The 14,209-nt window shown below is 47.7% G+C and overlaps 2 protein-coding genes across 4 annotated transcripts in view; one reads left to right on the top strand and one right to left on the bottom strand.

Moving 5' to 3' along the window:
* The window catches only part of lpcat3 (lysophosphatidylcholine acyltransferase 3), a 30,610-nt gene extending 25,398 nt beyond the window's left edge, over positions 1-5,212 (bottom strand). The window contains exon 1 of one of the 2 annotated variants that reach the window (XM_088618847.1): positions 4,777-5,212. The gene's annotated coding sequence lies outside the window, so the exon portion shown is untranslated. The remainder of the gene's footprint in view (positions 1-4,776) is intronic. The other variant, XM_088618845.1, reaches the window with a different exon arrangement.
* A 1,077-nt stretch (positions 5,213-6,289) lies between these two features.
* On the top strand, positions 6,290-13,721 carry LOC148640724 (CD209 antigen-like protein C). Of its 2 annotated transcripts, none has more exons than XM_088620127.1 (6): positions 6,290-8,533; positions 9,203-9,304; positions 10,196-10,369; positions 11,167-11,318; positions 11,762-11,868; positions 12,285-12,533. In XM_088620127.1, exons 1-6 carry the CDS (start codon positions 8,392-8,394, stop codon positions 12,367-12,369), a joined length of 762 nt encoding a protein of 253 aa, XP_088476253.1. In that variant the 5' UTR covers positions 6,290-8,391; the 3' UTR covers positions 12,370-12,533. The 2 variants fall into 2 exon arrangements, with proteins under 2 accessions (XP_088476253.1, XP_088476252.1); XM_088620126.1 differs by having other exon boundaries at positions 7,259-8,533; positions 12,391-13,721.
* The last annotated feature ends 488 nt before the right edge of the window (positions 13,722-14,209 follow it).

Raw genomic sequence — 14,209 nt, 5'->3', positions numbered from 1 at the left:
TAAACGGTACTCAAATTCAACAAAGTCTAATCTGTTCATCTCAACTACTCAGAAAAATGATGAAGCAATACTTAGTAGCTGTGCCCTTGGGTGTAACTTAAGCCCATGCAAGAATGGGGTTTAGCATTTTATTCCCACCCCTGCTATGCCAATTGTGATTGGCTGAGCCAGATCTCTTAAGCACCCTCTTGTGGTCTGGAGGGGGAGCTCATCTCCTCCTCTTGTTATTCACACTGCTGTGGGGTATTAGGTTACATGCTAACAGCGGAGCAGAGGCTCTGAGACTCAGGATCTGCGCCTGTGGCTGGAAAGTTACAAAATGTTCATTCTAAAAGCTATTATATAGGTAATCTGTTGTTCAACCACACAATGGCCTTTCCAACTCCAGGAAAACTTCTGGACAATCACTTGAAGAGAAACAATTCCAGCTGACATGTCATTAAAACCCATTTACCCTGCCCGACGCAGAGGTCAGCTCATCTGGGATAAGACTGCAAGACCACTTCGAATTCAGCCCGTAAAAGGCTCACAGTGGCCTTCAACCGGCCCTGAGATTCAAAACGCAGATGCAGAAACCCAACAGGGGCTTTGCACTCGGGTGTACGGCCTTCTCCATACGAGATGGGGCTTAAGGTTAGATTTCCAAAACCAACACGCAAAAGTAAGATCTGGCTCAGCCAATCAACAAACAGCATGGACTAAAACGCCAAACTCGACTGGTCCCTCACAATGAACTCTTCCACTCTGTGAGACTGTGGAGAAGAGGAGAGCTATTGTAGTTACTAACCTGAAGACGGTAGATTGGGTATAAACCCACACTGAGCACCATATTTCAATCTTTTGTAATGGAAGAGGAGTGCACAACTGACTTGGCACGCTGACTGCACTACACACAACATATGTACTGTGTTAAAGATCACTGTTGCACAAACGTAACATGCAACGTGTTTGCTCCAACACTACAGTACGTTTTCAGGTGCAAACACCCGGTAGGCTCACAGGGACCTGTGCTAATCCAGCCTTGGCAACCCACTTGCTCAACAAGATGACTGCCAACGAACAATGGCAGCTCTGAAGGGTTCAATTCTTTCTCCGTACACTGTGTTCAGCAAAACACGAGTCACAACAACGCTGTAATAAAGTTTATTGGCATTAAAAAATTAAATGAAGGCATACTTATTAGCATCTAGAAAGGGGATGGGGATTAGGAATAGTTTGTAATGCTTATAGCTCTGGCAATAGTTCCATGGTTAAGAAACATTATGCACAGAGGGGTTGGGAGAGAAATTCTAACTCCCCCTCCCAATTTACAGACGCTGAGCATCCCATTGCCTCTTCGGATCTTCGGAGGAGGCAGCCCATATGTAGGTCACAACACACAGAGCGGCCCATCAAATCCAGCTGTACACATGGTACTCAAAGTAACAGGCAACAGTTAACGGTAACTATGTACTGTAAGTTGTGCTGGATAATAATTGCTTACACTTATATAGTGCTTTTCTGGACACACCACTCAAAGCACTTAACAGGTAATGGGGATCCCCTCCACCACCCCCAGTGTGCAGCCCCCACCTGGATGATGCGACGGCAGCCATAGTGCGCCAGAACGCTCCCCACACATCAGCTATCAGTGGGGAGGAGAGCAGAGTAATGTAATCAGTTCAGAGAGGGGGGTTATTAGGAGGCCATGATGGGTAAGGGCCAATAGGAAATTTGGCCAGGACGCCAGGGTTACACCCCTACTCTTTTCGAGAAACACCCTGGGATTTTTAATGACCACAGAGAGTCAGGACCTCAGTTTTATGTCTCATCTGAAGGATGGTGCCCTTTTACAGTATAGTGCCCCGTCACTATACTGGGACATTAGAACCCACACAGACCTCATGGTGAGCGTTCCCTACTGGGCCCACTAACACCTCTTCCAGCAGCAACCTTAGGTTTTTCCCAGGAGTCTCCCATCCAGGTACTGACCAGGCTCACACCTGCTGAGCTTCAGTGGGTTGTCAGTTGTGAGCTGCAGGGTGATATGGCTGCTGGTATATAAGGTATATGGACAAGAATGGATTAAAACCCATTGTCAGGAAATCATTAGTAGCTCTAACGAGTGTTGTTTCTGTATTGGGATTCAATCTGAGCCCATCCAGCTTATTTGCAGATACATGGGCTCATCACCGAATAGCAGGCTGCCCATTCTAGAACCTCAGCTAGAGAGTATTTGAAAAGTGCTGAGCTGGCTAGAGTCCTAGTTCTGTGGAAATTAAATCATGATGGAAGAGATTTGTTTTAGTGACCAGTCAGTCAGGGTCACTGTGCTGAAGTGACCAGTCAGTCAGGGTCACTGTGCTGTAGTGTCCAGTCAGTCAGGGTCACTGTGCTGTAGTGTCCAGTCAGTCAGGGTCACTGTGCTGAAGTGACCAGTCAGTCAGTCAGTGTCTCTGTGCTGTAGTGTCCAGTCAGTAAGCGTCACTGTGCTGTAGTGTCCAGTCAGTCAGTCAGTGTCACTGTGCTGTAGTGTCCAGTCAGTAAGCGTCACTGTGCTGTAGTGTCCAGTCAGTCAGTCAGTGTCTCTGTGCTGTAGTGTCCAGTCAGTAAGCGTCACTGTGCTGTAGTGTCCAGTCAGTAAGCGTCACTGTGCTGTAGTGTCCAGTCAGTCAGTCAGTGTCACTGTGCTGTAGTGTCCAGTCGGTCAGTGTTAATATAATTTATTTTGCAGAGGGAATGTCAGGGAGTCTGTGATGAGTCAGGACCTCGGTTTTACGTCTCTTCTGAAGGACGGCGCCTGTTTACAGTATAGTGTCCCCGTCACTATACTGGGGCATTAGGACCCACATGGACCACAGGGTGAGCGCCCCCTGCTGGCCCCACTAACACCTCTTCCAGCAGCAACCTTAGTTTTTCCCAGGAGTCTCCCATCCAGGTACTGACCAGGCTCACACCTGCTGAGCTCCAGTGGGGCTGCCAGCTGTGAGCTGCAGGGTGATATGGCTGCTGGCAGGATAAAAGGCATCATCCCTCCATTTTCTAACTGCTTCTTCCAATGCAGGGTGGCAGTGGAGTCGGAGACTAACCCAGCAGGCAACAGGCACAAGACGGGGTACAGCCTGGACAGGACACCAGGCCATCACAGGAGACAGACAAACACACTCACAACAAGGCCAATTTTCCCAGAAGCTAAGTAACCTACCAGTGTGTTTTGGGGCTGTGGGAGGAAACCACAGCACCCACACAGACATGGAGACAACATACGAACTCCACACAGATAAAACGGCAGGAATTGAACCCAGCACTGCACCTCCCAAATATTCTCAAACCACATTTGCCAACCGCGCCCTTAAGCAAGATCGCCGATTACACCACACTCTTCTTAAGGAGGATTTTAGTGAGCTGAGCCCTGCTAGAAAACAGACTGTGAATCACAGTTACAGAACACCTGGCAAGCTCTGCTGAGCTGTCATCCAAGCGATGAAGGCACCTTGACCTTTTCCACTTAGCTGCAAAACTAGGAGGTGTGGATGGGCAGCTCATCTCCTTTTAAACCTTACAAACAAATCCTGAAGCATAAATCATCCACTTCCGAGCCCAGGCCACAGTTCTCACTGACCATTGGTCAGTTAGTTAAGGGGGAGCTGCAGTCCCAATTTAAAATAAATTCATTGACGGTACAGGGGAAAAAAAAATTCCAAATTCTGAATGAAATACAAGGTCATGAACATTGTGAAAGTACTGTAAGTCGCCATATTGTTGCAAATCCCTGGTCTCACCACAGGCAAGAACCGTGATGGGAAGAAGCCCTTCCTGCTCACTAGTCCCTGTAATGACTAATGTACTGTGATGGACGAGCAAATAAGTACATGTGGTGTAGCAGACATTTCACTGCAGAAACGTTCCAGCGTGATCCGTACAAGTAGTATTTGTCAGCAAAACCGTCTCGAAGTCGAGAGAAATATTTCTCCTGGATTAAAAGAGCTGGATTCACAAGCCTGCTTGTTTACAGAGTAACAGGGCCGCTTCACATCACCCGATGTTTTGTTGCCTAATTCTGAATCGCAGAACATGGTGCTGCACAGACCCTGAAATGTTGTCTAATTTGTGATGAAAAGCGGAGGTTTTTCCAAACCTGAAATATACAAATAACCTTGCAGTTCCCCTTTAACCCAGGGCCTGCCCCCCGGGCAAGGCAACTGAGCAGGAATTGATCGCGTCAAGGTTTTAAAAGATGCGTTGCTCCGAGAAAACCGAGCTGCTCTGAAATGGGAAGTAGTTGTTTCTAGTTAACCATCGCTTGCAGGCGAGACCCCAGCTAGTACTGAGACCTAGCATCTCCTTGCGTTGGAGGTATTACAACCAGGGTAACTTTCTCACTTCGTAATGCTAACTTTTCCGTGCTTAAACTGCATCTGAAATTGAACTGATGCACAACAGGTAGAGCGCTTCTTAAAAAAAAAAGACTCGCCTTGGTCCGAACACTTAAGTCCCATGTGGAAACAAAACACGCAACATTGATTCCGTTTCCATTCCAACAGGGGGCACACTCGCATAAATAATGCAGTTTGCAAGTTGTGCTTCAAAATAATTTTACAAGCAGTATCATACAAACGTATTAAGCCTGTGCAATGCCCAGCATGTTCTAGAACAAGTTGTTCAATGTATAGCTCAAAAATTAATATACACGCTAATTATACACTTCAATTTCATTTCAAAACTGATACTTCTGTAATAGCGGCACATTTACAAAATAAATGACAGGTCGTATCTAGAAATAAATATAAAAGTTACCTTTTCGCATTCTTTCTTAACGGCGATTTTCCATCGTAGAGCAGGGGATAATTTTCGACGACAGCAGCTCTCCACTTCTTCAGGACAATGTGATATCAATAATAAAATACCGGATTCCTCTATCCTCCTCTTTCCACAGCGCTCCAAACTTCCCGTGGTCTCGGACTCGCGTGTATTTACCACGGCACCGGCCGATTCGACCTGTGTGCGCACCCAGTTTGATTTCTGTGAAAGACTATATTAATCGAGTTTTTTTAATTATTTTGCGTGTTATTGCGTCTCGTATTTTTTTAAATTAAAGAGCAGAGCTTCAGGCCCGTTTCCATCCGACATACCTCCCTTAAATCTACACAACTCCACCTAAACCACCCCCCAGGACTGCAAAAGAAAAACATACTTTTCATGAAGACAAACCTCCGCCGGAACAGTTACTCTACCGACTAGCGCGAAAACACCTGGCTGTATTTGAGTGCTTAAGCGTCTCTTTGTTCTAATTGGTTAAAAAAATGAAGACGCCACCTCCTGATTGGCTACGAAGGAAAATCGATCGAACGTTCATGGCCGTTGCTATGGTCGCTGATGAGCATGGGTCCAGTTCTCGCCTGCCGTGTAAATTGAAGCTTTTGTGTGTAACATTCGCGTCCCACCCCGTTACGAAAAAGACATAAGGAAACCATCCCGGGCTATTGCGTGTTAATTGTTGTATTATAATGCATAAGAAGACCTGGTTTGATTCTCAAATCTGCCCCATTGTGAGATTTTATTTGTTTGCAAGGCAGGCGTTACTCAGTTGGTCCCTCAGTTCCGTGGCTCATTCCCTGACGAAGATGATGGGTTTTGAGGGCGGGGACTGTTTCTGCTGCAGCAGGAGCCATAGATGGGAAGGGGGGGGTATTCTGGGAATATTCATTTTGATTTCTTCTGAAGCAGCTCCTAAAGGAGGTGACAAGGTATTTTGTGCATTAAGCACATTGTTGGCATTTGCTGGGTAGCCCACTCTGTCCATCTCCCTCCACGCTCTGTCAGTTTCCTTTGCGTCTAGTCGACTTTGATTACTTTCCAAAGGAACAAGTCTGCAAAAGCTGTTAATGACATGTTTTGACCTCAAAATAACCTGAAGTGATTCAGCATACTGCGCTACTTGGACATAATGCATTGCATTCACCATGGGCACAGAGCAGCTCCATTCATATTGAGATTTATTCCATTTCTATTACATTAATATCTATTATCATGTAACCTTATTCTTGTGAGCTTGCAGAAAAGACATTTCATTTCCAGCAACTACTGCTGCACGCTGTATTGTTGTGCATTTGAGAAATAAACTTTGACTTGATGACAACTGCCTGCTCTTAAAACACAACACAAAGTATCTAACGTGTGTAATACATATTCAGTGGTGTGAAAAAGTGTTTGCCCCCTTCCTGATTTCTTATTTTTTTTGTATGTTTGTCACACTGAAATGTTTCAGATCATCAAACATATTGAAATATGAGACAAAGATAACACAAGTAAACACAAAATGCAGTTTTTAAATGAAGGTTTTTATTATTAAGGGGAAAAAAAATCCAAACCTACATGGCCCTGTGTGAAAAAGTGATTTGCAAACACTTTTTCACACCAGTGTATATGCTCATGACCTCAGTCCAAGTCAGCTGTGTCACGCTGATGATTAAGAAGGATTAGTCAGCTGTCTGTGACTGCTAAATAAACGCTCACAAACATTAAAAGCATCATACCCTTTACACAACGTCCTGTGATGCAATCAAGCCCTTTTTCCTACAGCACTGGAAGTCAGCTCACAGTTCTCATGTACTTTTTTAACGGAGAAAAACAGTCAGGCCTCACAATATAGATCAGACTATCATGTCGGCACGGTTAGAAAGAACCCCTTCGCAGTCAGTAGGATGAATTGAAATTCTCATCTCATCATCAGGAATTGAAAAAATCTTCAGTTCAATGCGTATCATGTTCAGCCAGCAGCTGTATCACCCTGCAGCTCCCAGCTGGCAGCCCCACTAGAGCTCAGCAGGAGTGAGCCTGGTCAGTACCTGGATGGGAGACTCCTGGGAAAGCTGAGGCTGCTGCTGGAAGAGGTGTTAGTGGGGCCAGTAGGGGGCGCTCACCCTGCGGTCTGTGGGGGTCCTAATGCCCCAGTATAGCGATAGGGACTCTTTACTGTAAAAAGGTGCCGTCCTTCGGATGAGACATTAACCCGAGCCAGGCTCCCACCCGCTGAGCTCCAGGGGGGCTGCAGGGTGATCCTGCTGCTGGCCTGAGCTGGGGAGGAAGGGAAAGGCGGCTCTGTCTGAGGCCCGTGGCGGGTGGACGAGTGAGACTGATCTCGCAGTCACGGGACAGAGGGAGGCCCTCAAGCCGGCTGGAGTTTCTGTGGCTTTGCCGGGGTGACGGGAGCCCTTTGGGCAGGTGGAAGAGGACCGGAGCCGTGGAGAGGTGACACTTTAGATCCTTTAAATAATAATAATAATAATAATATCTGTGCTGGTCAGCGCTTCAGGGGCTTGGCTTACCAGTGCCTGATCACTGGTACGATCACCAGCCTGAAAGAGGTGTGAAGAAGGAGAACGTCACCACCATGCATGACATGGCCGTTACCACCGTTGGAGCAAACCGACGGGGCGTCTCCCTCCACGGGTGGGGCAGGAAGCGACGGTTTCTCGTCGATGTAGCTGTCCCAGGTGGCGGGAATGTCTGCCTGAGGGAGGCTGGAAAATTGAGCCCGTACAAGGACCCTGAGAACGAGATACCGCGCCCGTGGAGCACAGAGGCAGGCGGGATCCCAGGCGTAGGCGGGGCTCTTCGAGCGCCTTGAGTCGGATTTCAGAAGCACCCCGAGGAGCTGCCAGGCGAAGGTGCAGGTGCAGAACGTCGCCCTCCTTGGAACAGCCCACATACTCCGCCAAGTCCTGACCATCGGACAACAGCAGGGCCTGAGGAATCCGGTGGATCTCCGGTCGATAGCAGCCTGCAGAAAAGCTGATAAGATCAAACTTTCAATAATAATAATTCCTAACGCTTCTATAGCGCTTTTCTGGACACTTCACTCAAAGCGCTTTACAGGTCATGGGGAATCCCACTGTCACCACCAGTGTGCAGCCCCACCTGGATGATGCTCCAGTCCTCTCCCCACACACCAGCTCTCAGTGGGGAGGAGAGCAGAGTGATGAAGCCAGTTCAGAGAGGGGGGTTATTAGGAGGCCGTGACTGGTAAAGGCCAGAGGGAAATTTGGCCAGGACACCGGGGTAACACCCCTACTCTTTTTGAGAGACGCCCTGGGATTTTTAATGACCATAGAGAGTCAGGACCTCGATTTTACATCTCATCTGAAGGACGGCTCCTACCCATCATCCTTTTTTTTACAGTTTATTGTCCCCATCGTTAGCATGAGTGACACACGCACAGATTCTGATAGCCTTGCACTCTTTCAGATCTGCTAGACACAACAGGCCTTGCACAATTTCCGGGGATCAGAGCAGTCATTTTCCTCTGAAGTTAAAATAACAGAGAGAGAAGGAGAAGTAAGATCCAGTGCAGGGAGCAATACTGAAGACTGACTGGCACTGTGACTGCAGCACACCGATCACAGCAAGGACATGGACAGGGAGTACAAAAACATAATCATATCTAAGATGTCAGAAGAAATATACACTGATTTAATCAGCCCTGATAATCATGTGTACAGCACAGTGGACCAATGCCTACATGAAAACAGAAGAACGCAGGACAGACAGAGAGGTAACGAACGTCTTTAGAATCTGTTAAAGTATTGCTGTGATTAACCCTTGTATAGTGTGTCAGGCTTATGTTTCAACTCCTACTGATCCATTTCTGTTCTGCTGTGAATATTGACACACTGGGAGAATCTAAATTTCTACCTGCATGTTTAATGCAACAGCTTTATAGAAGGCTGCTAAACAGTCATGTCTTTGAACAGAATGGAGCCTTTGGAAGAGTTCAGAAACTGAAGTCATAAACACAGGCCATTTCTGAATGCACTAGATTCAAAACCAAGGGATGTTGTGTTAAAATCGCACAACTAAGGTGTTAGAATATCGCATACAACATTCAACATCCTCAGAGTCAACTCAGTGAAACTCTTCAGAATCCGCAGAGAGACACTTAAACAGAGGGTACAAGAGGAAACGGTGTGGAAGTGCAAGTTAAAACTGAGAATGAGTGGCACTTCTTTACACAAAGGGTGGTGGGAGTATGGAACAAGCAACCAAGCCAAGTGGTTGAAGCCAATACAGCTGGATCAGATCTTTGGATCAGGCAGCCTGCAGGAACTACATGTGTTAGTTGTGCTGACAGGCATTTACATGTTTGTAAACTTCCCTGTTTCCTTATGTCCCAGCGTGAGACATCAGCATATGATCTTATGTCTCCTCATGTCTGTGTTCACAGTGAAAGAAGGGCGCGGGCCCCCTCCTTACAGACTGATTGCAGTGTTTCTGGGGCTGCTGTGTGTTGTTTCACTGACTGGATTCATAATCCAGTCTGTCTACTGTGAGTATAACGCTGTGTGGAACTGTAGCCGTTTAATAATAATAATAATTACTAAAATTATTATTAATAATGAAGTCTCCCCCACTGTCCAATGGTGTGGTTGTGAGTTTTGATGTGATAAGATTCGTGGATCTTTTGCTTCTAATTGCTAATCTAATTGCTTTTAGGAATTTTTTAACAATCTGATCTGTACGGATACCACCAATCAAATAATAATAATAATAATAATAATAATAATAATAATAATAATAGTAATTCCTACATTTATACAACAATTTTTTGGACACTCCACTAAAAACACTTTACAGGTAATGTTCTAGCCCCACCTGGATGATGCGCCAGTCCTCTCCCCACTCACCAGCTCTCAGTGGGGAGGAGAGCAGAGTGATGAAACCAGTTCAGAGATGGGGGTTATAAGGAGGCCATAATTGGTAACAATCAGGGTAAAATTGAGTCAAGACACTGGGGTAACACCCCTACTCTTTTCGAGAAACACCCTAGGATTTTTAATGACCACAGAGAGTCAGGACCTCAGATTAATGTCTCATCTGATGGACAGCACCATTTTTTTACAGTATAGTGTCCCCGTCCCTATACTGGGGCATCAGGACCCACACAGACTGCAGGGTGAGCGCCCCCTGCTGGCCCCACTAACACATCTCTTCCAGCTGCAACCTCAGCTTTCCCAGGAGGTCTCCCATCCAGGTACTGACCAGGCTCACACCTGCTGAGCTCCAGTGGGGCTGCCAGCGGTGAGTCGCAGAGTGAACCACCTGCTGGCTGAGAGCTTGTGTCGCTGCCTGAGTTCCTTTGTCAGCAGCTTCCTGCCGGCCCGATACCAGTGCCTGCGTGCTTCCATATGGTAAAGACCGAATGTCTATTCCCTACCAGGTAACGGATTCCTTCACGTCAACCAATCCCAGAGCTCTCTACCAAGAAGGAACGAGCTGGATGAGCTCCGTGCAAACTATTCTGCTCTGGCTGCTGCCCATGAGAAGTTAGTGGAAGAAAAAGAGGAGTTAGAGAGAGAAAACGAGAGACTCCTGTCCCTAAACGCAGATATCAGTAAGCACTTTCACATGCAATGTTACTGGAAAACAGGCATGATCGGGAATTTGTTATTCTGACACACAAAACGAATCGTCTCTGCTTTGTTCTGCACAGTCTGCTCTCCCCAGTAGCTGAGCATGCATGATAGCACAGCTCATTCGTGCTCACGAAGTTACCTACTGTATCTTACTGAAAGCATTTCCAGTGTAATGAAGGGGGGGCGGGTTGGTTGTTCAGTCCTGTGACGGGTCAGCCCCTGCGAGGGGCAGAATAACTCTTTCGTTCCATCCCGCTGCAAAATCCATTTAGCGCTTAGTCAACATCGCATTGATCTCCAGCACCTGGGTCGCTAAAGCAATTAAGCACCCATTGAATTCATTTTGTCAGAAAGGTTATAAAGTCAGGACAGCATGTTGGCCCAGTGGTAGGCATTGCTGCCTTGCGTGGGTGCTCCAGAGACGTACTGGTAAGTTAATGAGCTGCTGGAAGAGCATCCCTGGTGTGAGTCTGTGTGTGCCCTGCAATACACTGGCGTCCCTCCCACGGTGTATCCTGCCTTGTGCACGTTCCTTGCCGGGATAGGCTCTGGCTGCCCTGTGACCGTGAAATGGATACAGGAGTTTAGAAAAGTGATCTGAAGGAGATTCAAAGTCCTGGCAGGGCATTTAGACACGTTTGTCTAACCACTGGGACAGACGGAGGGCTGGGATGTCCCCATACACTCAAGAGACATGGGATTGAAGTACACTGTGTTGGTCAGGGAACTGGACTGAGAGGAATCTGCTGTCGCTGTCTGCGTTCTCCCTGTACAGAGAGGCTCTGCAAACTGTGTCCTCGGGGCTGGGAGTTTTTCCAGTCCAAGTGTTACCACTTCTCGACTGGCAGGCTGAGCTGGAGGGACAGTCAGGCTGACTGCAGGAGCCAGGGGGCTGACCTGGTGGTCATAGACAGCAGACTGGAGCAGGTAAGTGACTATGAAGGGGAAGGAGGGATGAAAGCAATTGGGGAACCATAGCGTGTTGACAAGAGATGTTTGGGTAGAAAGCTAGGGCCTGATCGTGCTAGGCTGCCTTTCCCTCAGCTAGGAGAGTAGGACCCACATGGACTGCAGGGTGAGAGCGCCCCCCTACTGGTCCCACTAACACCTCTTCCAGCAGCAGCCTCAGCTCTCCCAGGAGTCTCCCATCCAGGGACTGGCCAGGCTCCCACCTGCTGAGCTCCAGTGGGGCTGCCAGGGTGATGTGGATGTTGGCAAGTTCACAAAGGGAACTAACCTACTGTACGTCTCCCCACCAGACTTGACCATAGCACATCGATTGTATTGGGGCGGGGGTTCTAGTAGCGCTCCCTTTGCTATCACGTTAATAACCAGCATCATGGATGAGTAACTCTGTGTCTCCCACTCAGCTCTTTATATCGAGACAGAGCAAGGGAGGCAGTTACTGGATCGGACTGAGCGATGCCGCCTCCGAGGGCACCTGGCTGTGGGTGAACGGGGCCAGAGAAACCGGAGGGTGAGTTCGGCGGAAACGCCACCGGCCCCTGACTGTCTGGGCAGAACCGGGAAGAAACACACGCGATGGCCGCGGAGAGACGTTAAATGGAGAGATTCTGCTGTTATTTTATATTTTGTTAGACCTGATTCGGCGAAAGGGTGTGTTTTTCCTATTAATCTGGTCATTATTTTGGCGAAATCCACAGACGTAAATGGTCCAATACCGCTCCTGTCCATTCGTGCTTTTAAGGTCGAATTGCTTTTTTATTTAAAGAATCAAAAGGTAAGACGTGCAATGGAAACACGTCAAAGGCTTTATTTTCAGCTTTTGTCACTGAGAATTCCTGTGGCTGTGAACTGCGTCTATTTCTGTATCGGTTTGACTATGTCGTCTCCCTTTTCGTATTTCTGATGTTTCAATGAGAAACAGTTCAGTTCCAGCTCAGTCCTGGAACAGCAGCATCACGCTTCACTGCTCTCTCCTGCCAAGAACAAAAAAAAAGGCCGGAATGACAAATAAACGTGAACTGGAACTTGACAGGTACTGGATGCCGAGGCAGCCGGACAATCACCGGGGCAGAGAGGACTGCGCCATGATCGCCTCCCGAGCCGTGAGGAACTGGAATGACGAAGAGTGCGGCCGGACTCTGTCCTGGATCTGCGAAGCCGAGAGTCCGCTCCTCTCCGCTTAAGACGCTTGGCGGCTCCGAGCAACAACAACAACAAAAAAAAACCCGTGCTGCTCTTCTGGAGCCGAGCGCCTCGCCATCAGTCCACGGAGAGCCCGAAGAACCCACAGGGCAGTTTTGGCTTGCGTGACGGCGGTGTGAACAAGTCGTAACTGCGCTTCACAGGCCGATCCGCTCGCTTTGCACTTCACGCAGGACGCAACCAGCTACAGAGGAGGACGGCAAGGTGATCCAAGGATCACGTAGCTCCAAAACATTCAGTTCAACTCGGTTGCAATTAAGAAAGCAAAAAAAAAAACAACAACCCGTAGAGATGGGGAATTCTGACCTTGGACGTTATGTGGATTTGGCTATTGAAATTGATTTTTTTTTAAATCTAAATGTGCTTTGGTGTTCGCTTCGTGCTCAGCAGCTGAGCTTTTTTTTGTACTTTTGCCTTTTGTACAAGCGTACGGAGCCCGGGAGGGGCCATCGGTGTGTGTGTGTGTGGGGGGGAGTTATATCGAGGGAACGATTTACGATTCGTGCGCACGAAATAACGTTTTCTCTTTCTTCCGTTTTCGCACGCACATAGAAAGTTTAAAACGCCCGCATTGTCCCCTTCTCCTGACGACAACGCTTTCAAGCGCTAGTTAACATGTTACCACGTCTTTATATCGGTACAATAAAGCCTATCTGACACTGCTGTAGATTAGGATAATGGATAGAGATGAACTGATGAAGTTTTATTTTGGTTTGGGGATGAGTTATTAGGGCACTGTAGCTACTGTACTCTTCAGCTGTCGGGACTGCAACTCTCTTTCACTGCTAGTGCCACGTCAGTGCTTGCGAGGGGGTTAGGAAACGTTATTTCGTGCGCACGAATTAAAGAAAACGGGGGCACGATGTAGGTATTTCGTGGGCGCGAATTGTAAGTCGTTCCCTCGATATAACTTTGTTTTCTTACTGATGGCCCGGCCCCCGTACCAGCGCGTCCTCCTGACTCTGCAAACCCCCTCCTGCTGTCGCGCTCGCTCAGATAAATGAACCACTGAGACCTGTCACTACTGCAAGAATCACATTTTGTTCTGAAACTCCAAAGCGAATAGTGTATCGAGTTTTGTAGGCGGTGCAATAAAAACCAATGTGTGCTCCTGTGAATATCCGCTTCAAAATGTTTAGAATAAAAAGTTACTATTCTGCACTTGTCAGAACATGTCCTGTGCCTTCGAGCTTGTAGTATTCTGGTAGCCATGGTTACCCTCGGTTCCATGCATTCCAGTGGCTATGACGACCATGGATTTGCGGAAGGTGCGGTGTAGTGCTGTACGGCAGAAAAGCCAAACTACAACTCCCATCAGTCTTTTAGGCACGCTGGGTTTTTGCTGAGGGCTCATGGGTATTGTAGTTTGTGTGCCTTTTTTTTGACCGTGCCATTTGGTTAGCATTAAGAGGTCCTGGGAGACTGCGTGTTCACACACGAATCGCCCCGACATCATCGTTACTACACTTCTACAAACATCCCTGCCGACACCAGGGGAGAGAGTTCAGTTAGCTCGCTAGTGCTCTCTCCACTCGCGATACCTCCCCCTGTGGCTGTTACACGACCCCGGAACCACGCAGAACCACAAACCAGGTGCGCTTGAGGGGCAACCAGCCATTTTCTCCCTTTCTATCTCTTTCCCACCAGCT

The sequence above is a fragment of the Lepisosteus platostomus genome, chromosome 25 (assembly GCF_059453375.1).
Source record: "Lepisosteus platostomus isolate fLepPlt1 chromosome 25, fLepPlt1.hap1, whole genome shotgun sequence".
In the NCBI taxonomy this organism is placed as follows: domain Eukaryota; kingdom Metazoa; phylum Chordata; class Actinopteri; order Semionotiformes; family Lepisosteidae; genus Lepisosteus; species Lepisosteus platostomus.
This window is presented reverse-complemented; position numbering and strand designations above follow the sequence as displayed.